Below are 24,050 nucleotides of genomic sequence, written 5' to 3'. Positions count from 1 at the left end.
GTTCATCTCTGCATAAATGGTAAATGGTAAATGACATAAGAAAAGGCACAAGAAATACATGTTTGTACTGACAGAACATACGGATTTAATGAACATATACTTGAAAGGATAATACAACTTTTCTGCCTATTCTTTTTACTGAAGAAAATGAAACATCGCAAGTGTATTTGCGCTGGATAATTTATTCATTTGGTTGTCAGTGTGTCTGTGAGAGTTCCCTCCGCTTACAAAAGCAAGGCGTTTGGAATCCTGTTTGGGGGAATGGAATTGTAGTAATTTAAGAACAATTTGTTCACAAAGCCTGTCTCTAAATTATATGTTAAATAAAGCTCTTCTAAATCAGTGTCCATGCCAATCAAAGTAGTTTTAACTGAATGAGAAACTTTTAACTGAATGAGCTTTAGAGATGCAGGGACTTAAATATTGTGATCAAAATACATTAACATTTACCTTGTATGTATAGCATTTAAAAAGTTCAATTTCGGTTTAAACAATGGCCAAAAAGAAACCACTTTCTCCCCGTGAATTGTTGGAGGCTATTGCATACATTACATTATAAAGAAAGTGAAGATTTCATACAAAGGTGTGCACTACTGTCTTCAGAGAAGATGGCAGTCTGGATCTAACCAGGACAGACCGAGAAGTGGAAGGCTCTGATGCACAACTGCACGGGAGGACGAGTACTTTGAGAGAAAAAAAGTACTTCGAGAAACGGACACCTCGCAAGTCCTCAACTGGCAGCTTCGTTGAGCAGTGACCAAACATCAGCTTCATCTGCTACTGTGAACAGACAACTCAGAAATGCTGGTCTTGAAGAGTTTCAAATAAAAAGCCACTGCTGAAACTGTCACACAAGAATAAAATGGGCAAAATAACACAGTGATTGGACTATAAAAGACCAATAAGTCTCACTCTCTCACACTCCCCTCATTGTGTTCTCACAGAATATCCAGCCTTGTAGAAGATTTTCTCTGAAGGGATTAAGATTCCTGGGATGCCTGTGCTTCCTTGCTCTGGAAGTTCTTGAGGCCAAAACAGTACTGCAGATACATTTATTGTGTGTCATTTATGGTTCTTACAGATATTTCCTGAATAGTTTTTTATGATTGTTCTACAAGTCTTTGTATCCTGTGAGTGCCTTGCAGAGTGACCTCTGCAGGGTATTAAAGTGTTTGACCGTGATGCATACGGTCTGTATTACCTGTGGGGGCTAAACATTCATTTTGTTTTAAGTGCCCTTAGGCTCTAGATCCCTTGGGGAATAAGATCACGGCTGACAGAGCAGACATTATTTTCATATTTATCAAAGGAATATGATGTGCACATAAGATCATTTCAACTGGAGATTGATTTGGTAGAATTTGTGGGAAAATGTTACTGAAATTATCTTTTGAGTTGTGTCTATTATGTTGTCTTTCTTCAACATCTCGTCCCAGGGGGGTGTTGAGGTGGGATGTAGGCGGCTGAACATGTTCATTGGGGAACAATAAGACTTTTTTAAATATACTGTAAATATACCCCAATGTGTTTCTCACTCACCTGTCCCTATACATTCTGCTCTGAGAGTATGGCCATTATTCAGTCAATCAAACTTTATTTGTATAGCATTTTTCATGTGAATGCCGTTCAAAGTGCTTTCCATGCAATGTGATTGAACACAATGACAACTAAGACAGCAAAATGGAGATTAAAACTTAAAGATATTAATATAGCGAATGCTAAAATTAATAAAGATGGGGTAAATTAATGAAGAAATTGATTCATAAATAAAGTAGAACTTCACAATTAAAATTAAGGAATTAAACCCAAAATAGTAAAACAATTTAAAAAACAAAAAACCAACTGATAATTAAACGGACAACTTTTTAGTCTGCTTTTTATTTAGGCTAAGTTTTGAGCTTACATTTAAAAGTGTCATGATTTTTGGTTGCCCTCAGAAACTCAGGGAGGTTGTTCCAATGACAAGGCGCATAGCAAAGTTTTTGTTCTTCTCATTTTCATTTGTTGCACTAAGACATTGAGTCATCAAGTTTCTGGTCAAAATTGAAAAATAAAATTACCACTGATGAACTTGGAACAGTCTAAGAATAATTAGACATTTGTGATGACAATATGTATTTTCTGTGAATCTTTGAGGTTTTTATTGATTTGTTTTTGGCTTGCGATTTCCCCACCGGTACATTTGCACGATCCTGACTGAACTTAAATGCGGGTTACACAGAAAGCCGCGTCATAGTCGGTTCGATGGTTATCGACACGGCGCAGATAGAGAAAGCTTTTCTCGCGTGGCCCTCACGTCTTCGCAGTCCTCTGTGATTTGTCACGCGATGGCAGAGAGACGTTTGATGGGTCTGCCCCACCGCCGCTCCTATCACGCTGTTACACATGTCCACTTGGCTCCGAAAGGTCACGGAACAGAATAACACCGATTACCATCTGGAACACAACCCGACCGCGCTTGGCCGCTACCTCATCGGCCAGCATCGCCGCGACCGGCCCGTGACTCAATTTATCGCCTTTCACTGACCACAAATCACATTTATATCAGCAGTTACTAGATGAACTTTGCACACTGTGGCGGTCTCGGGCCAGTGGCCAGGAACCTAAAGGAATCTCTTATCGCTTGGTTGTCAGAAAAGCACAAACATTATTCCAAAAACATTTTTCTACAGAAAGTGAAAAAATATTTGCCTCTGCCAAGCCTGTTGAACAGAAACGCACCGTACCAAATTGGTTGTTCTTTAACAAAGGGATTTCATTAAAATGATGCTGCTTACCACTCTCGAGTTGTAACGTGTGTCCCAATATTGGGGTTTATTTTTCTCTTTGCAGAAAAGTGCAAAGAGTTAAACATTTTTGCTTGAAAGCTTTGACAAAAAGTTTTAATTAAGGATGTGATTCTTAGAACAGAAATGTAGATATCACTGTGGTAGGCCATTTCTTTTATTTCTTTTGCTGTTTTTGGAAATGTGTTGCTTTTTAAACACTGATCTTTCATTCCTTTTGTTGGTTCTGACTGTATTTTACTTTAGTGTATTTTCCCCTTAAAATAAATGAAAGTTCTCAAAGCTATAATAGCTTGCTCTTACCATCCAGGTCGATTAATGTTTTTCATAAATTGTGTCCCAGGAGTAACTCAAGTTGTCCCTTGGCTTTAGGTCGAGTTAACCTGAAACTATGGTGCCTTGAAAAATAAACCGTCAACAATTTACTGAAAATGGAAATGATAAGCCTTTCAGGAAGATATTCAAAATGAAGCCCAAAGAGCACTCTTAGCATGTTACTGGGATATAATTTTCGAGTAACACAAGTATGGGGAAGAGTATAACAAAAATCTCACAGGCATTGACCATTGCTTGGACATCAATGCAATTTATTGGACATGGAAGTGGAAAAGTACCACCAGGTTCCTAGATCAGGCCTTTCCTCTAAACTTAGAACAGAAAAGCAGATTTCTTAGACAAGCTTTTATGAGGCCAACTGTATGCAGATATGTGTGGCTGTTAAGGGATTTGACGTTCATGGTTCAACTATCTCCCAAGTCATCCTGCAAAAAGGGCCTTTATGGGAGAATGGCAAGCAAGAAGCCCTGGCTGAAAATAAAATCACATACTTGCCTGCAAAAAGTTTGCAAAGATTGCAGATACTGCAGGGATAGTGCAGAAAGTCTTGTGGTCTGAGGAGGCTAAGCCAGGTTATGTTCTCACCGCCATAAAGTATGGTGGTGGTCGCATTGTTATGGCGATGCTTATCATCAGCCAGGGACTCGCAATCTTGTCAGGCTTCATGGAACAAAGAATGGTGCACAATACGGAGAAGTTCTGGATGAAAAACCTCCACCCCTCTGCCAAAAATTCAAACTGCGGTGGACGTTTGTCTTTCAACAGGACATTGTTGAAAGAACAATGCCAGAACTCCACTGCAGTTAATGAAAAAGATGTCCTTGAGTGGCCCTGTCTGAGTCCTGGCCTTATTCCTGAAATCTGTGGCAAAACCTGAAAATTGCTCTCTATCGCTCTTTCTCAACCAACTTGAGGAATCTTGCAAGGTGGAATGGGCAAATATGCTCCATCAGTGTATAAAATTAATTGATTCTTCTTGAGGTAAGGACTACTTGCATTAATAGCTTTTAGAGGCTGCCAAGTATTGGCTCAAGGGCCTGAATACTTATACAATGATGGCAGTTTCTTTAATTTAATTTTCAATATTTAACATTTTACCGTTTATTAAATTTTCTGTGGGTCTCCATGAAGAATGTGTGAACTACAAATAAAACTACTCAATTTAATGAATTAAAATCCAAGGTATTTAAGACACTTGAATGTATATCATAATTTATACTCAGCACTTCTACTGCTGTAGCCTACCCACTTAGAGTTTGATTTGTTGTGTATTCAGAGATGCTTTTCTGCATACCACTGTTGTAATGTTATTCGCGTTACTGTCATCTTCCTGTCAGCTTTGACCAGTCTGGCTGTCTCCTCCAATGTCTCTCATTAACAAGGCGTTTCTGTCAGCAGAACTGGATTTTTGTTTTGTTTTTTTGCACCATTCTTTGCAAACATTAGAGACTAAGTGTGCGTGAAAATCCCAGGAGATCAGCCCTTTCTGAGATACTCAAACCACCCTGTCTGCCACCAACAATCATTCCACAGTCAAAGTCTCTTGGATCACATTTTTTCCCCATTCTGATGGATGATGTGAATATTATCTGAAGCTCCTGACCCGTATCTACATGCTTGTATGCATTGCACTGCTGCCACAATTGACTAAATAGATCACATGAATAAGTAGGTGTAATAAATTAATAATGTTCCTAATAAAGTGCTCTGTGAGTGTATATCATAAGTTAATTTTTCCTAATCTAAACTATTGTTACATCTTGCTGCATGTTTTTGCTTTTCCAAAATAGGGCCTGTAATCCCTTATACCCTGTAAGACAAGACAATTTTTTTGGTTGATTCACACTGCTGTCTAACAGTAAATGTCAAAGCAAATATGTGCGTATACAGTTGTAGGACCATCTGCAACCAATTAACATTTATATTAAATCTTCCTAATGCAAGTCATGTGCATTGAGCATACGTTCTCACAAAGGAGGCGACCAGAGTTTATTTAAGGATGGCGTTTTGTGAGAACGACATGTTTTAACAAACTTGAACGATGGCTTTAAGCACTCGTCCCTTCAGTGTCCGATGAGCTTGGCGTCTCTGCTGTGGGTGAAACCCTGAGACTGACCAGACGGAAAATGAGTTAGACAACTCCTAAAAATACGAGACTCCAGTCCAGCACTCAGCCGTCAGTCAGAAAGATCAGGACTTCGAGGACAGTGCGGTCATTACGATGATAAGAGAGAAGACCATCACTGGTGGTGGATGGGAGATTAAAGCACGGGTGCTCTGGATATGTCGCTCGGTCTAATCTAGAGAGAAAAGCTGCTTTTCTAGCAGGGCTTGGAGGCCGGGAGGAAATATTTATTTGGCACAGAGACCCTGTCGCAAGTCATATGTGAGATCACTTGTCCTAGTAAATAATTAGCAATATGTGCAGCATGATGATTTATTATGTGCGAGAAGTTCAGTGTCAATGGGGGAGCTTGCAGAAACATAAAATAATAATATGTGTGTTTCTTCGTTTCATGTTTGTGTTCCTTTGATTTTTACGTAGTTTTTTTGCCTTTCGTTATTTTATTACACTTTTTATTAGTGGAAAATAAACGGGCACAAATGGCAGTTAAAGAAATTAGCCACAGTTCTTGTCTTTGGTTTTGTTTTCCAGTTTTACTCAGTTGGTTATTTGATGTGTGCTTGTTCTGAAAAAGACATTAAGCAACGTGTTCTTTGCCAAGTTACTTTCCCTCGTGCTGTTGGTTCTTTGACTCTTACATTTTATCTGGTGATTTTATTTTCACAGTGTATTTGTTAGAATTACAGTTTTAGAGCCAGTAAAGAGGGTCACACAGGAAACAGCCCTTTTGTAATTAAATGGACGGTGGTTTGTTTTGGTTGGCAGGCCATACATGACAAACTTTAATCTGTACCTTCCAGATTTAACATAAGCTCATTGTTACACATTTCATTTCATTGGGCAAAAATAGTGTTAAATTCATGATCCAATCCAGGCCTGTTGCTAACCTTATTTGATTGCCAACAAGGCAGTTGCATTACCCTGCTGAGATAAACGTCTTTCCGGGTGGATGAGCTCTGCATCCTTTTTATAATTTATCAGTAAAATAAAAGAAGAGCGTCTTTATGGCATTAACATTTAACCTTCACCATTCAGAATGACCCCTCTAAGCCTGTCAGAGCTAAATCCACGCGGAGTAGCCACACATCCATCATGGCTGGGATAATCCATTAGCCATGCTGCTTCATCCGCTAATATTGAACCGCTGTGCTAGCTAATTACAATGGGCAATTACAGTAGCCTTTAGAGCTTTACCTGTGAGATAAATACAAATAGCTTTCAGTGTTTCACTGGACTTGCATTTAAATTAGCCAATTAAAAAAAAAAAAAAAGATTCTCCTTTGAGTTCACAGATGATCTGTTTAAAGGGTAAGAATAAACATGCTTATTAAACCCAACAGCATCCCCCCGCCTCTCCACTTTAAAAACAAAAGCATGGGGAAGTTTTTGGTTAAATGGGAAATATAACTGGAAAACCAGACATTTTGTTTTGTAAATGATTTTGTTAAAAAATAGTGCGTTTTAAAAAGGTACTTGAATGAATGAATGAAATAGATTGCTAGTAATAAAGATTTGTTGTTGGTACTGTCTGTCTGTCTGTCTCAGCTGCTGCAGGGGTAGATTATCCTGCAGTGTGGACCTCTGTGATGGTGATTAATCTGTCTGTCTGTCTGTCTGTCTGTCTGTCTCACCTTCTTTGGGGGTAGTTTGTCCTGCGGTGTCGATCTCTGTGATGGTGATTAATCTGTCTGTCTGTCTGTCTGTCTGTCTGTCTGTCTCACCTTCTTTGGGGGTAGTTTGTCCTGCGGTGTCGATCTCTGTGATGGTGATTAATCTGTCTGTCTGTCTGTCTCACCTGCTGCAGGGGTAGTTTATCCTTCAGTATAGACCTCTGTGATGGTCATTAATCTGTCTGTCTGTCTGTCTGTCTGTCTGTCTGAGCTGCTGTGGGGGTAGTTTATCCTGCAGTGTAGACCTCTGTGATGGTGACGTGTGTCTGTCTGTGTGTCTATCTCAGCTGCTACAGGAGTAGTTTATCCTGCAGTGTAGACCTCTGTGATTGTGATGAATGTGTCTGTGTATCTGTCTGTCTCAGCTGCTGCAGGGGAAGTCGATCCCTCAGTATGGGACGCTGGACCGGATCGAGGCGGGGAGCGGGGGTTCTGACGGGCGCTTCAGCGGGGACTGTGATGACGAAGACGAGGACGGCTGTGCGGGGTCGGGCGGCGGGGAGGTGAAGAAGGTCCAGAGAGTCTCCAAATGTGAGTGCCAGCTCTGCTCCTCTTCCTCCTCTTCGTCTTTCTCTTCTTCAAACACGCTGAGCCTCTTTGAAGAGACTGTCCTCAAAGGCTCCAAATGGAAGTGTAGGCCATGCCTCTCTATCTTCATCTTCTTCATCTTCCCCTTTGAAGACTAAGAAGGTTTTCAAATGTGAGTCTCCAAGGCCATTCGTAATGGCAAACTCATTACCGGGTCCGCTCAGCACTCAGACGATTCTGTAGGTCATGGTGACACATTCGTGTTGCACCTCGACGCTCTTCCAGGTGCTGTACCTGTGTTGGACATGGCCGTGTGCGTCGTTTCTGCCGGTCTAATTCGGAATCGATTCCGCGGGTCAGGACAAACGGGGCGGCCGGACGCCTGCCGAACCTGACCGAGCAGATTGACCCGGGCATACAAAGCAGCTAATTACTGTAAGTACTGCCTGCCCGCCCGCCCGTGGGTGAGCCTGGGGTCACGGGGGCAGATGATGTGGATACAGCGGCAGGTCAGGAGGGGGCTGGAGGAGCAGAGAGCCGTGACCCCCAAACGCTCTCCTGCCAAAAAGGCCTCCTGGCCTTTAAAGAGCAGTTATATCGAGCCAGATCAGGCAGCGATGAAGTAAAACGCTCAACGATTTCTTATGGTTTGTTGAAATTTGGACAGGCTTCTAATTGGTCCTGTGTGTTTTTATTGAACCGAATTGGCTACAAACAAAAGTTTATATTCTTCTAGTAATACGGCTGATAAAATTATCACAAGTGTAACATTGGCTGCTCATCAACTTTCTGTTCAGGTTTCTAAACTTCAGAGAATTAAAAGTTGCACATAGGTATGATATGAGACATAGGCTATGCAACATGGTGTTTGATTTTAACAAATGGATTCAATCTGCAGGAAGGTACGCTTTAAAATGGGTTTTGTTACATCCTCCTTGGATGAATCCAGCGAAACAATCAATTTCAGATCTCCATTTCACACTCCCTTTAGTAATGTCTGTAGTATGACAACCACCATTAATAAGTAATTAGTCTGAAAAGCAGCGATTCATAAATCCTCATACGCCCTCGAGAAGCGCAATCTGTCATCACTTCTTTGCCGAAACGGGTGCTGACCTTGGGCGGAGGGTGATGCCATTTTGTGTCTGTGATTGTTTAACAGCCAAAGTTGTGACTGCTGTGGTGTTCTGGGCTGCTGCCCCCTATGTCTTCTCCCTCAGTTCTCTCTCTTTCCCATTCAGGTTTCTTGCTTTTAAGGTCTTTGTGAAGCAAAGAAAAGAGAGGCACTTTATTTAAAATGCATAAACAGGACAATAAAACCATTTCCTTTTTATTGACACAGGAGTGGGAGATGTGCCACAGCATGCCCACTCTGTGTGGGTATTCACACTCATTTGACCTCCGCTAAACCATCACACCACAGTTGAAAACAGTTAGGTTCAATGCTGTGTTAGGCCAGTAACATCATCTCCAGATCCCTAATACCAAATCTTCCTTTAGTAAAAGCTTCTTCTAGTTGAAGTACTTTTGCTTCTAGTCTAGAAAATGTAGATAAAATAGGTTTAGTATCATATAATTTGCTATCTCTGCTGCTTGTTTGATTTTTGTGAATACTTTGGGAATCAGGAGCCATTTTCTGACGTTAAGAAGGGCGTCGCACACATTCTCAGGTTTTTTATTTTTATATCTGCAGTTTGTGAAAAAGCATTTTTCAGATGCATTCTTCTGTAATCATCCGATTCCTGCATCTCTGATTGTCAGCGTATTCTGCCTTTCATATTTTCACATTCAACCCACAGCCTTTGAGCACTTTTTTACTGGAAGAGTCTAAACTGAGCAGACTTTAAGGCTCCTGATGGAACTATTCAGAAGTGAAATTTAAATGTATTTATGAAATATTGGGAGTTGGGGGAGGGGGGCTGTATTTTCCTGCCTGCCTATAATTCCTTTATGCTGGATGATTAAATATTAACTGCAGGAAGAAAATAGGATGTTTCCTAAGACTGTAATCTATCACAAAACCCTTGTGTATTGTACAACTGAAACCATATGCATACGCTTGTAAGGATGAATGAGCCATGTAGGAGCATTTATGCTGCTCTTCTCAATAGCGTGCAGTTGAAGCTTTGGTGATGGGATAGAAAATGGATTGTATGTAGAAAAAAAAAAGGTATTACTGGAATTAACTGGTATTGTCCACAATTGGGGATATGTTGCTCATGATAGGAAAAACATATTTCATAGATATTTTTCTGAATAATATAAATGAATAATGGCCAGGCCAAGCTTATTTAACACCGAATCTAACTTGTATTCTAGATGACAAGCATATTGTCTGCTGTCTGCAAAAATGCGGCTGTAATGGGGAAATAAAATGATTCAGAGTGAATCTAGTATTGCCTTGTGTGTTGCACTGCATCCTTTTTTTAATGTTTAATTCATGAAAAAAATGCTAAACTAGGCTGGTAAATACAGTATACTATACTTGATTGGATTGAGATGGCTACAATTTGTGTGGCAATTTCTATGTGAATTATTTGTGCAGAAAGATGGTGCTATGATATTAAAATTCATCTGGAAACCTTGTAAGCTAGGACAGGGCCACGTGAATGGGGTGTCCACACGGATATTGAAAATGAAGTGTCTCTATCAAGTCGTTCACCACTGCTTCCTTAGCTTTGATGTTTTATCCACAGATTGTTTTGTGGCTGGAAGTTTATAAGTGCATATGAGGCAAAATGCACTTGTAAAATCATCACTCTGTGTGTGTGTGTTTGTGTGCGTGCGTGCGTGCGTGCGTGCGTGTGTGTGTGTGTGAGAGAGAGAGTGAGTGCATGTTGTGCTTGCATGCATCAATGTGTGGTGATGGTGTATATATGCATGTGTATGTGTGTGTGCGCTGCTAGTGTGCATGTCTTTATGTGCATGGGCTGGTGTGTGTATGTGTGTATGCATGCGCCTACATGTGTGCTGATTGTGTGTATATGTGAGCATGCGTGCGTGTGTGCATGTATTCATGTGTGCATATACATATGTGATGTATATACTGCGGGCGTGCGTGTGTGTGTGCGCGCATCTGTCTGTCTGTCTGTCTGTCTGTCTGTCTGTCTGTCTGTCTGTCTGCGCACGCACATGTACGAGAGAGCCTGTTTGACATGTGAAGTGCAGATGAAAGGAGACTGTCCCTTGGCCCATGAGAAAGCTCTTCTGTTGGGCAGCTTATTTACTGGGTGAAGGGTGAAGGTGAGAAAAGGATGAAGGTTAGAAATGAGAGGGCATTAAAGGAGGGATGAGAAAGATGTACCAGAGCAGACTGGCCCCACACAGAGCTGGCGTAACGAGGAGCTAGTCAGCGCGGTCTTTTGATTCCCGATACCGTCCCTGTCTGTCATGAAAGAAGTGTGTTTTCACCGACAAAACACTTCAGCATTCAGCTGCTTCAGTTCTGTATAAGCAGTGGCCCTCCAGCATGTTTGTTTAGATAATACAATTTGTTTCTGTAATTCAGACTATTGGCTGATTATTGGTTCACGCAGAGTAATTGCAGAGATTTGTGTTCTCTGCTTGTCTAATATCTCCCTGTGGATTTACAATATTCTGTTGCAATATGACTTATGAAATGTAGAAGACTATCCTTTATTAAAGCACAAAGGGAAAAAAACGATCTGAAAATCCGTTCCAGTCGGATATCTAGGACTTTGAGCTGTGTCAAAAGCTTCTTTCCTTTCTTCTCCTCTTTTATTCTTATGATGTAGAAATGGCCAACTGGCTCCCATGGCCGAGAACGACCTATGTCCTTGATACTGCCTTTATGAAGGCAATGTGGGACTGTGATCCTACACTGCCTTTCTCTGCAGAAAGGCATCAGAAGGAGCGTGGACGCCCTCAGTTTTGAAGTAGAAATGAAACGTTGGTGGCTGAGCTGAATTTTGCGGGATTGGGAGTGGTGCAGTGCAGCGCTCAGTGTGGTCTGAGCAGTGTCTGTGGCTCCCTGTGCTCACACACCCTTTGTACGAATCCATTAACGCTAAACTTTCCCAGAAGGCCCTGTATATCCTCGGCAGCAATCTCGGGCATAAATCATTTTTTCATGTGCGGAGGTTTACGCCCCTCTTGAGGTGAGCTTTTCATTTCTCTTCCTCCACTGGACTCCCTCCGCTGCAGGATGCTATCAGCCAGCTGCACCGAGGAGAAGGGCCTGCAAACTGCAGTGCACCGAGAAGCAGGACACTTAGAGACATACATACAGGCACGCACGCACGCACGCACATACACACACACATACACGCATGCTTACACACACATACACTCACGCACGCATACACACAAATGCACACACACATACGCATGCGCACACACATACACACATAGACATGCACATACACACACACACACAGACATGCACACACACGCACATGTACTCACTCATGCGTACACACATACACACACGCAAACACACGTATGCACACACACACCCGCAGATACACACACACACGCACACACACTCATGCTTACACACGCACACGCATACACACACGCACGCGCACACACAGACACACACTCACACATACACATGCACACACACACACGCAAGCACACACACGCATACACATACACATACACACACACACCAACACACTCACACGTGCACACCCAAAAACTGTATTTTATGAATAGCATATCATTGTTGTTTCTCTAATCCTTATTCTCTAACTGTTTCATGTGATCTATCCAGGAGACAACCACAACAAAGTGTTTCAGTTTCGATTGTGGAAATAAAAGGTGTCGGAGAGACACTGTCTCTCGGCATATGAAAACAGGAGTGAAAAGCGAATTAATGGATTTCCTGCAGGCTGACACAGTAGAGCACGACGAAGCCTCTTATAGTGAACTCTTATTATTTGACAAGCTTTCCGTGAAGAGATGAAACGTGCGATTCCACACAGTAACACACCGTTCATGCGCAAAGTAACGGTGGCTTATGGAGTGGCCTGGCGGTGGGGCGTGGTCAGGCAGATTGCCAATCAATGAATAAATTGGAAAAAAAAAATTTGTGTAGTTCCAATTACAAGCAAGTTTCCACAATCTGACTACGGTAGCTTTCAGGCCGTAGTTTAAAAACAAACGACACAAGAGCCTGAGGTAATTTCTTAGTCCCTATTTCGAGACTACCCTGTAGACCTGCATCACACATACAACTACCCACAGGGCTCTGTCTCACAAATCAAACTGCTTACGGTTCGGGGAGTGATCCCCTTTTGGCGAGTAGCAGGAATTTTCTAGAAGGATGAATGGTCAGGGCTGAGAGTGACTGGGAATGAGACGTAGGGGAGTCTGATAGGGGGTGGGGAATGGCGATGAATCATCTTTTTCTAATTGATTCTCACATGCATCAATGTGCTTCCTGAAAAGGAAATAGTGGTGGAGGGGTTCAGCCCCCGTGGTGCCTCGCCGCCCTCGGGCGCAGTGCGGTTTAATCAAGCCGCCGATCCTGCAGTGAGACGCCCGTCAGCTCTGCTGATCAGGGAGCTGGGCGCTGAGGCAGCAGCTCCGCCTGACGAAGCTACAAGTGGGACTTTTGTCAGGAGCTGAAAGAAGTTGATTTTTGATTGGCTGCGCCAAACGGCTCGTAATGCCGTGCCAGCTGTTCAGGAAGTGGGGTCTTTCCTGGGAATGGATGGGAGCGTCGCTCATATGCAGAACGGACCTGCTGAAGGGAAACATCGGAGAGAGAGAGCAGAGAGAGAAGAGAAGAGAGAGGAATTGAGATGTTGAGGAACTTTCTGAGTAACCCTGTTTTGTTATAATTTCTCTGTGGAGGTAGTGGGGAGGGGCTTCACTGGACAAGCCTTGTGTGAATGTGGAGAATTTCCAGCCATTTAAATTCAGAACTAATCTGCAAAAGTGTGAACACAAGGGTCAAGGCACCAGGTGCAAAGAATTGAGCTGCAAAGTACAAGGAAAAGTATTGTTAGTGGTGAAAGTGTGACAAGAGAAAAGGCCCACCGATTCATATGCATGTGCATTCACACCCACGCATTCCCATTGTCAATAATCATTCACGAAGCACTTTATTTGGTACACCTACTTATTCATGCAATTATCTAATCAGCCAATCGTGTGGCAGCAGTGCAATGCATAAAACCATGCAGATATGGGCCAGGAGCTTCAGTTGATGTTCAACTAAGAAAATGTGAGCAAAATTTGACCATGGCATTATTTTTGGTGCCTGGCGGTTTTAATATTTCTGTAACTGCTGGGATTCAGAATTCTGTAATGTCCTGGGATTTTCACGCAGTCTCTAGAGTCCACTCTAGAACGGTGTGAAAAACTAAAAACATCCAGTGAGCGGCACTTGTTAATGCCAATCAATCATCGCTTGAATGCCACAGCTTATTTGAGTATCCCTTCATGGTCACAATGTAATGGCTTCTTCCAGCATGATAATGCACCCTGTCACAAAACAGAATTAATCTCAAACTGGTTTCATGAACATGACAATGAGTTCAGTGTTCTTCAGTGGCCTTCCCAGGCACCGGATCTGAATCCGTTCGAACACATTTTGGATGTGGTGGAACGGGAAATAAATGTGCAGCTGACAAATCTGCAGAAATTGCATGATGCAATCATGTCAGCATGGAACAGAATGTTTCATATCTTGTGGAATCCATGCCACAAAGAACTGAGGCTGTTTTATGAGCAAAGGGAGACCTTACCCGGTATTAGTAAGTGTTAGTCATTCACATGAGCTCAAACATACATATAAACATTCATACAACATACAAAGAACATACAGTAAGGGAATACAACATTACATTGTCTCATACACCTAGACATACGCACACACACACATACACGCACTCACACTGGCACACACACACACACACACACACACACACACACACAAAATAAATCTCACAATAGTACAATACACAGACACATACTGACTCATTTTCACGCATAGTGAGTCTGACACATGCTGCACTTATGCACACAAACGCACACTCACAAAACCACATATTAAAATAGTCCATTAACCGCAGAAATGAATTCTACTCAAACACGTCCAACTGTGCTATCAAAATGCATCACTTTAAGAGCCGTTTGATGTCCTTGTAATGCTCCATGTAATATCTGCCTGTGATAATCAACCCCATCCCTGTTCTCATTACTTTGTCTCAAGTGTACCACATTATTCCTCCTTCACTAAGTGATTTACCTCAGAGCTAGTAACGGCAAGATTTCAATCAGGGGGTACACCATGTCTCCAATTAAGTGCAATTAATTACAATATCAAAGTTACGTCTGGCGTTTGAAAGTTTAAAATGTCAGGCTGCGAGCGAAGTTGCCGCCAGCTCATGACACAGGAGTGTTGAATTAACGGCTTAACCCCATTAACAGGGGGAGCGCGGTAAGGCTTGTATTCCTGAAGGCAATGTCACACTGTACATGACAGCTGTTACAAAAGCCAATTAAACCTACAGCACAGCCCAGGGGAAGGTGGCCTTCAGAGCTACATCCCCCTGTACAGCGCGGTTAGCATTAGCAAGGTGCTCCTGTGTGGCGTTAACCTGCCATTCATTCTCCCTCCCTCTACAGCATGGTTAGCATTAGCAAGGTGCTCCTGTGTGGCGTTAACCTGCCATTCATTCTCCCTCCCTCTACAGCATGGTTAGCATTAGCAAGGTGCTCCTGTGTGGCGTTAACCTGCCATTCATTCTCCCTCCCTGTACAGCGCGGTTAGCATTAGCAAGGTGCTCCTGTGTGGCGTTAACCTGCCATTCATTCTCCCTCCCTCTACAGCATGGCTAGCATTAGCAAGGTGCTCCTGTGTGGTCTGTGGTGCAGATTGCTCATGTTTTGTGGGAGAATTCTGCCTACTTGCGGGTATCAGGAAGCAGGTGACAAACTCCGGGAGACTCCTGGACCTTCCGGGGAGGTGGAATACCTGGCATTAGCAAGGTGCTCCTCTGCTGCGTTCACCAGGCATTCATTCTCGCTCGCTCTGTTACAGTTTGAATAGGTAGGGTGTTCATGCCCTTCTGTACGCCATTCTCCAGAATTCTCATGACTTAATTTCACCAAACATCTAATTTCAACATCTCAAGGAAAATAAATAGGCTTCAATGTTTTGGACTCTTTTTCACAGCCTAGTAATACATGGCAGAACATCTTCAATCAGCAAGAGTGGATGGTTAATTTAGCATTTTATCATTTTGATCCTGAAAGAATATTTGAAGTTTAACTTTTAAACTTTCTCTGTATCTACAAAGAGACAGACTAGTTCTCAAAATATATATATGCTTTTTATCAAAGTAACATCAGTTCCTGTCACAATTTCAGTTCCACCATCAAGAAGTTCAAGTGACAGAACATTCAGTTGGGCAAAGGCAGGGATTCCAAAGCAGGGAACGCATGATCCCAAACCTTACTACCTACTGTGTGTATGTGTGTGTGTGTGTGTGTGTGTGTGTGTGTGTACGTGTGTACGTGTGTACGTGTGTGTACGTGTGTGTGTGAAAGTGTGTGTGTGTGTGTGCGTGCGTGTGTGTGTGTGTGCTGCTCAATATAATCTGTGTGTAGATGTACACAGCACTTGTGTACACTCTGTGCACTGGGCTGTAAAGTACTCATCTGTTTATGCTGGTCAGGACGCACTGCCTACGTACAGTACTGTTTGTATGTACGTATGTGCTGGTCTGCACACGCTGTTGTCCTGTGTGGTGCTGTGCACTCATACCATGTTGTTAGATAAAGTCTCCGTGGGCTTGGAAGAAGCCCTGAATACGTGGGAATAAGCCGGTGCAGTGATATCCGTCACTGCCAGTTAAACTTGCCCAAAGGAGCCATCGCTCTTTCAATCCCAGACCGTTAAAGACCTTAAGGCCTGTCGTCTGTTTTCAGGTAAACATCGCCCCAACCTCTGCCTCCGCTTGACAAATCGAAGTGTGAGGCGGGAGTTTTCCTCTTAATGATACTCTGAAATAAAATTGCAGTGGGATCCCCGCCCTTATTAGTCAGAGAGTGGAAATTAAATTGCTCTAATCCCCATGACAATGTCACCTACAGCTCTGCATAGGATTAGAAATTATTTTTGGCACAAGGTTAATTTACCAATTACAGAAAAACAGTGCCCATGATTGATGTCCTGTGGAATGGAGGTAAGTAAAGTGCTGGAATAATCAGTTATGTGTTTTTAGTATTAATGTACTGTTCGTGCAGGTGGTCTGTAATCTTGCCCACAGCTGAATTGATAATAAACACAACTAAGCACTTGGATCTTTCTAGAATGTCTGTTAACACAACCTGGCCGACCTCATGTGTTATCACGGTTCACCCTTCCTCAGACAGACTGTATTGCTCAATTCCTACTCCTCAAACTGTTTTACTATTCACACCTCATTGCTCTCATTGTCCTCCTACTACACACATCACTATTGCACAAAGCTACCACTCTGACTTCACTACACACAGCTTACTGCACCTCTTCACCTCTTCTCCACATCAGTAATACACCCCTCTACTCAGACAGCGCTACTCACAACTTATTTTTTTACTCTATGCTTAGCCGCCACTACTCCCATATTCCCTCTCCTCCTTAAACCTGCTTCTCAGACAGCCTACTGCCCACACTTCCCCACTCCAATTTGGACTTACTGCATACTACATACTTGTCCCCATGTTTTCAGGCCTACTACTAATTTATTGGATGACTAAGCATACTTTTGTTAATTTTGGTATGCTAGACAACACATTTAGCCATATCACAGTGTTCTGTGGGAGAGTCATTGCTGAAATCATACCATGCACCTTACACAGAGAGGTAATCTCTGCGGTTTTTGCAGTGTGCTTGCACACCTGATTGGAGATACCACTTCATACGCATTGGTTTCTCCTCCACCAATTGATTATTGAGGCCTGTTTTACTGCCAGCCAGTGCATTTCATTTGAGAAAATTGAGAAACACAGTCCCCATATCAACAATAAAAACTATTTGTCTTTTCAGCAAATGGCTCTCTGGTAAAAAACCAGGGTAATTATATCGGAGAACTTCCTGTAGCGAGCCAATCTGTATGCGCATTGAGAATTCTGCAAATCAAAATTAAACACAATGATACTTTCAATGAAGGATGACTCGCTGGAAGAAATGGGTGCTTTGCAGTCACATCATTTCTTTCTTAGTTGTTGCTAAGCGACACTCGACCACATGAAAAAAAAAAAATGATGCCTTTATTTTTCATTTCAGCTAACTTTGTAAGAGCAATTGGCTATTTAATTACATTTTTATTAGTATTTGATGTTCGAAAGGCTTGATAGCTAAGGATTCAGCATTACATTATACATTTCTCCATTGTGAGGAAGTCAATTTTGTCTGTTTTCCCTGATTGGATGCGGATGGCTGCCATGACAACCTGTTGTAGCATAACTGAGGACTGCTGCTTTAGGGTCTGATGTCTGATTCCCCTTAGGGTCAAGTCCATTTTGGTTCAGTCAGCTAATTAAATGAATTTAACATACAGTATTTTAAATTCAATTATGTTTATGCTCAGGCATGTCACCGATGCTCTTATCCAACGTAACTTCTATTTACCATAAAAAGCACAATATATGCTCCGTAGCCATTATCCTTCGTTATACATGATACTGTTCACTCAGGATTTTTCAGTGGGTGTTTTCTTGATTATCATTGCCCGAAGACAAACCTGTTGTATTTGTGTGTCGGTGGTGATTTTCTGTTGGAAAGCTGATTAATTGTTATCGCGTATGTATTTCTGAAGACTCTTCGTGCGAGATCGACGGCCGAACCGCCACGTTCTCCGTGACTTTGCAGAACTTTGCGTCCTTGCTTCCGCGTCCTGGGGGAGGGCCACGGGGTTGTCCTTGAGCTTGTATCAGCGAGACGGGTGAACCCAGACTACAATCGCCCCTCTCGGCCTGCTCACCTGAATTCACCAGGCATTTAATCCCCCCCACCCCCTGCAAAAAAAGCACTCAGCTCTGTAATGGCCCACAATCCTCTCCTTAAGTGAGCCGGGGAGAGTTTGAGAGAGAAGCGGTTTGAGAAGAGCGCCGGGCATTAAAAAACAGGCCGCGCACTCGCCACTGCCAAGACAAACGGGTACATTAACCACAACAGCCCGGGTCGACCGGCTAAACAAATCACCACCTGCTCCGCTGAATACATTCGTTTGATCCTGGGCTGACCCCGCCCGCTGCACCCCCCCTCGTTTCGCGCTAACGAAGAGGGGCCGCTTGCGTTGCCGGGTCGTCGGCGTGTGTGTTTTCACCGCGGTGTCCCCGGGAGCCGGAGCGGTTTTTAATTGTTTCGCGAGGGCAGGACGAGAGATTGCACTCTCCCTCTGTTTACTTAATCAGCCGTGGAGGACTCACCAATGGCAAGTCCAATTACCTCTTCTCCCCCATTTCTATTTTTCTGCTGATATTGGGTGCCCCACCACCCCACGGGAGTTTTTGTTTGTCTTTCCTCTGTTATGCGTTTGATGTGCAGCTGTGTGCGCGTGTGCGTGTACGTGATATATGCTGGCGTGCATTAGAGATACTGATGGATCAGTGTGTTGGGATTACAGGAACAGTAATTTGAAGGTTCATTAGTGTGACTTTAACCAATCTCAGTGCATTTTCTAAAAACACCCCTCGCCAAATTTTGCTCTGGCTCAAAGAAATACTGCAGTCAGAATATGCGCTGCTCTGCACTTGGCCAGGAGCCAACAACTATTTTACACCCCACTGCCCACACAGTGCTACAGGAGAGTCAGTGACTGTTCTATACCCCACACAGTGCTACAGGAGAGTCGGTGACTGTTCTATACCCCACACAGTGCTACAGGAGAGTCGGTGACTGTTCTATACCCCACACAGTGCTACAGGAGAGTCGGTGACTGTTCTACACCCCACACAGTGTTACCGGAGAGTCAGTGACTGTTCTACACCCCACACAGTGCTACAGGAGAGTCGGTGACTGTTCTACACCCCACACAGGGCGACAGGAGAGTCAGTGACTGTTGTAGGCTCCTCGAATGGACGGCCAAATACCGTAGGGAATTAAAAATTAAAATAACCAATATTCATGATTTGACATCCCGATAACCTGAAGGTTGGAAGTTCTTTGAAAGAATGCTTTAACTCGGCTCTCATGTCTATGTGCCAAAACAGACACCAGGTTGAATAAAATATATTTATTAAACAGACGTACAAACACAGAACATACAGTCAGGTCCATAAGTATTGGGACATCGACACAATTCTCATCTTTTTGGCTCTATACACCACCACAATGGATTTGAAATTAAACAAACTTTAACTGCAGACTTTCAGCTTTAATTTGAGGGTATTTACATCCAAATCAGGTGAACAGTGTAGGAATTACAACAGTTTCTATATGTGCCTCCCACTTTTTAAGGGACCAAAAGTAATGGGACAAACTAACAATCATAAATCAAACTTTCACTTTTTAATACTTGGTTGCAAATCCTTTGCAGTCAATTACAGCCTGAAGTCTGGAACGCATAGACATCACCAGACGCTGGGTTTCATCCCTGGTGATGCTCTGCCAGGCCTCTACTGCAACTGTCTTCAGTTCCTGCTTGTTCTTGGGGCATTTTCCCTTCAGTTTTGTCTTCAGCAAGTGAAATGCATGTTCAATCGGATTCAGGTCAGGTGATTGACTTGGCCATTGCATAACATTCCACTTCTTTGCCTTACAAAAACTCTTTGGTTGCTTTCGCAGTATGCTTCGGGTCATTGTCCATCTGCACTGTGAAGGGCCGTCCAATGAGTTCTGAAGCATTTGGCTGAATATGAGCAGATAATATTGCCCAAAACACTTCAGAAATCATCCTGCTGCTTTTGTCAGCAGTCACATCATCAATAAATACAAGGGAACCAGTTCCATTGGCAGCCATACATGCCCACGCCATGACACTACCATCACCGTGCTTCACTGATGAGGTGGTATGTTTTGGATCATGAGCAGTTCCTTTCTTGAGTTGATCTTTGTCTCATCTGTCCATAGGGTGTTGTTCCAGAACTGTAAAGGCTTTTTAGATGTTGTTTGGCAAACTCTAATCTGGTCTTCCTGTTTTTGCTCCTTGTAAATGAGATAATGAGGGAATAACACACACCTGGCCATGGAACAGCTGAGCAGCCAATTGTCCCATTACTTTTGGTCCCTTAAAAAGTGGGAGGCACATATAGAAACTGTTGTAATTCCTACACCGTTCACCTGATTTGGATATAAATACCCTCAAATTAAAGCTGAAAGTCTTCAGTTAAAGCATATCTTGTTCGTTTCATTTCAAATCCATTGTGGTGGTGTATAGAGCCAAAGAGATGAGAATTGTGTCGATGTCCCAATATTTATGGACCTGACTGTATATGGGGTTGCGCGCGCGCAAGCACGTGTGTGTCCCTTGAACAAAGGAAAGGTAAAATTGTTAGAGTGTTAGCTGTGGAAAGAGAGACTACTTGCGTAGTTTTACTCTATATATGCGCGAAAGACAGCAAATCTATCCACGTACATATACAGCTAACAGAATTAATTCAACGGTAATACAAAGACAAACAGAAAAATACAGATTCACAATATCAGTTGAGAATAAGCTAACACTGGCTATGACTGCAAATGCTTGTTTAGTCTCACTGAGTCCATACGCATTGCTGGATCCTGGATTGCTGAAGACGTGCTGTCCTTGTAGAAGCGGCGATGGTAATGTGAACCGGTGTCCAGATGCGCAGAGCTGGGCTGTTACCGTGGGCTGCGCGTGGTCATCTGGTCTGTTCAGTTCTGGAAAAAATGTCCGCTGGTTCTTTTTCCGTGTGTAAACATTTGTTGCTGTTGTTCGTTGGTGAGCTGATGTAGCCGTCCTAGTACACCAGTTTCCACTCGCTATAGGCCACTAAGTTACCGTAAGGTTACTAGGTGTTTCCGTAGGCCTGGTAGTACGCTGTGCTGCATTCAGCCTCTGTCCGAGTCTCGGAGCGGATGAGGTGGAGAGAAGAGCATCGGAAGAGGTGTGAGAAGGAATTTCCTAAGAGCTGCCATGCTCCTATACGGGGAAAGTTTATTGCTCCCGCCATTACGGGATTGGCTGAACCGAGCTAGAAGTCATGTGGGGTGGACGTCGCGGAAATGTCCTGTGGGATTGTGGGTAATGTGGTCCCTACACTGTTCTACACCCTACAGCCCACACAGTGCTACAGGAGAGTCAGTAACTGTTCTACACCCTTCAGCCCACACAGTGTTACAGGAGCGCCCTGTCATTGTTCATTGATGTTGATAACGTACCCAAGGCTAAAACATATGATACTCTACCAGTAAGCACATTTATTCACTGAGCCAGTGCAATGGTCTTGGATGTATTTTATTCTACAATTAAATGTTTTTGGAGATTCTGTCAGTCATAATTTTAGATATACTTGTAATGCCATGCAAGTATGATAAAACCCCTAGGATATTTCATACATATTACATACATTTCAGTTATTTGGCAGCCGCTCATATCCAGAGTGACCTACAATAAAGTGCAAATCATAACCAGGGACAAGTGCACTGAAACCCCTGCAGTGAAATACGGTGAAGTGCTCGAGTGAACGCATAGATAAGAACTTGAACCCGTATAGAATAGTCAGATAAACTGACCAAGAAGTAGCAAAGCGGCAAAAGACCTTTTCAGTTTCTTCTTTCTGTGCTGAAAGTGAAATGGATATTGTGGGTATTCCTCCGAAGGCCGATTCTGAGGCAGCATTTTTATTTTATTTTATTTTATTTCAGGACGTTTTGTTTTTCTTCTTCTCTGTGAGATATTTTGTATATCCGGTAAAAGCCCACATAATCTATGCAATATTTCTGAGGTGTGATTATTCACATCTTTCGACATGCCCTGATGCGCCATTATGAATGCAATAATGCCTGGAGTCCCATGATGGGGCCTCTGTGTGTGGGTTTAGCATACTGCACTAATTGGGCTTAAATCTCAGTTATTGTCTGCCTGTAACTGAGGCTCGTATAATGGATAATGGTAGCAGCGAAAAGACGTCCCAACGTGTTACTTTGCCTGTGAACTGTGCATAAGAATGTTTCCTCAAAGATTTCGGCATTCATTAAATTCATCTGAATTTGTTCTTTGGAACGATTAAAATATACCTATGTAAGTACACAGAACTGGTTTCTATTTGGATTACTTACATTGACTCTGTTTCACTTCACTTTTATTTCAGTTTGCAATCTTTTGCCACATCTAAATTTCATCTTAGTTTTATTTTGTATTTTGTAATAATAACATTGTTGGGAACACGTGAAATGTATTATGTTGATTCGGTGACTGATGATGGTTGATCAGCATTTGTTATCTCATACAGTACACCGAAGAACCTTTTTTTAAGGACGAAAGTAAGACTAATTTAAATTTTGAGACTGAGGCCCGCTCTGACAGTAGTAGACTGTTCTCCCAAATGCCTCATAACTTAATCCTCCATGCTCCATCCTGATTTCTAATCAACAGAGCTCTTTCACTTTCTAATCACCACCGGCATTGTTCAGTCCCATCGGGGGTGCACACACCTGCAGCTATAATTTCTGAAGTGGTCTGTTCCTGATTCCTGAAATATTCACAGGTGAGGTACTTGCAGATGCATGAATTCATAGAAGTCTTGCCGCATTCTTATAAAGGATCTTTTATCATGTGTGAGGGGAAGTAAGAGCACTGTCCAGTCATGCAGCTCTCAAATTTAACAGTGGAACAAATAGAGATCTGGATAATCTGGTCAAGGAGATCCGGTATAATGCCTAATTTAACCCCTTACGTCTTGCCCCCTTACAAAATTACATACATAAAATGGTTTCTACTCTTCAACAATTCTGACTCCGGGCATAATCCTGGTCTCTTCTGAAAAGTAACCCTTTGGGGTTTGTTTTCCAAGTGACAAGAGCCAAATATTACTAAAACAAAGTCACAGGAGCTCAAACAAACAGTGAAAGTGGAAGCTTTTTTTCTTGCTGAAAATATTTTCTGTTTTTGAGTGGATACAGATTATTGTGGCAGCTACAACACTGGACAAATCCTTTCAAATTTGATGACAATTTCATCAGAAATTTGCATTCTGCATTGTTTTTTCTAAGCTTTTTTCAAAAAGGACATTTGGAGGCTCCAAAAGGACACATGGAACTAATTGATATTATTGGTCTTATGTGTAAAGTACTGCATTTTTCTTACTAGATCATACAACGCTTTCAAAAAAGGTGTCTCGCATCCCCCCGCCGGTCACGACCCCCTACCTCTCTGTCCCAAACTCCCTCTCACTGCTGCTATGCTCAGAGAGCAACAGGTCAAGAAGATCATACAATAAATAAATACAATAATCACAATAATAACATCTTGTATATACTAATATATTCATTGAGGTCCATTGGTTGAAGTTTTGTCAAATCCTCAACCCCCATCAATAAGTCAAACGCATTCCACAATTTCACATGCTATTTATTATTAAAAAACAGGTTGGTTCCTTATTTATAAACATACAAAATACAAATATTTTGAGAATGTACTTAGATGCTCACTGACATAAAATGGGGTCAGGTCACTGCAA

The 24,050-nt window shown here is 42.5% G+C and overlaps 1 protein-coding gene across 4 annotated transcripts in view; it reads left to right on the top strand.

Annotated features, from left to right (window-relative positions):
• The window catches only part of gpc5a (glypican 5a), a 180,775-nt gene that overhangs the window by 107,470 nt on the left and 49,255 nt on the right, over positions 1-24,050 (top strand). For 3 of the 4 annotated variants that reach the window (XR_009705923.1, XM_061227165.1, XM_061227164.1), the window contains exon 7: positions 7,283-7,448. The exons of the other annotated variant lie outside the window; for it this stretch is intronic. Coding sequence is in view for 2 of the 3 variants with exons in the window: in XM_061227165.1 (XP_061083149.1) it covers positions 7,283-7,448 (166 nt within the window). In the remaining variant the exon portion in view is untranslated. The remainder of the gene's footprint in view (positions 1-7,282; positions 7,449-24,050) is intronic. 4 annotated transcript variants of the gene reach the window in all.

Source organism: Conger conger, chromosome 17 (genome assembly GCF_963514075.1).
Source record: "Conger conger chromosome 17, fConCon1.1, whole genome shotgun sequence".
In the NCBI taxonomy this organism is placed as follows: Eukaryota; Metazoa; Chordata; class Actinopteri; order Anguilliformes; family Congridae; genus Conger; species Conger conger.
The sequence above is the reverse complement of the archived record's forward strand: the minus strand, read 5'-3'. Positions and strand labels throughout refer to the sequence as shown.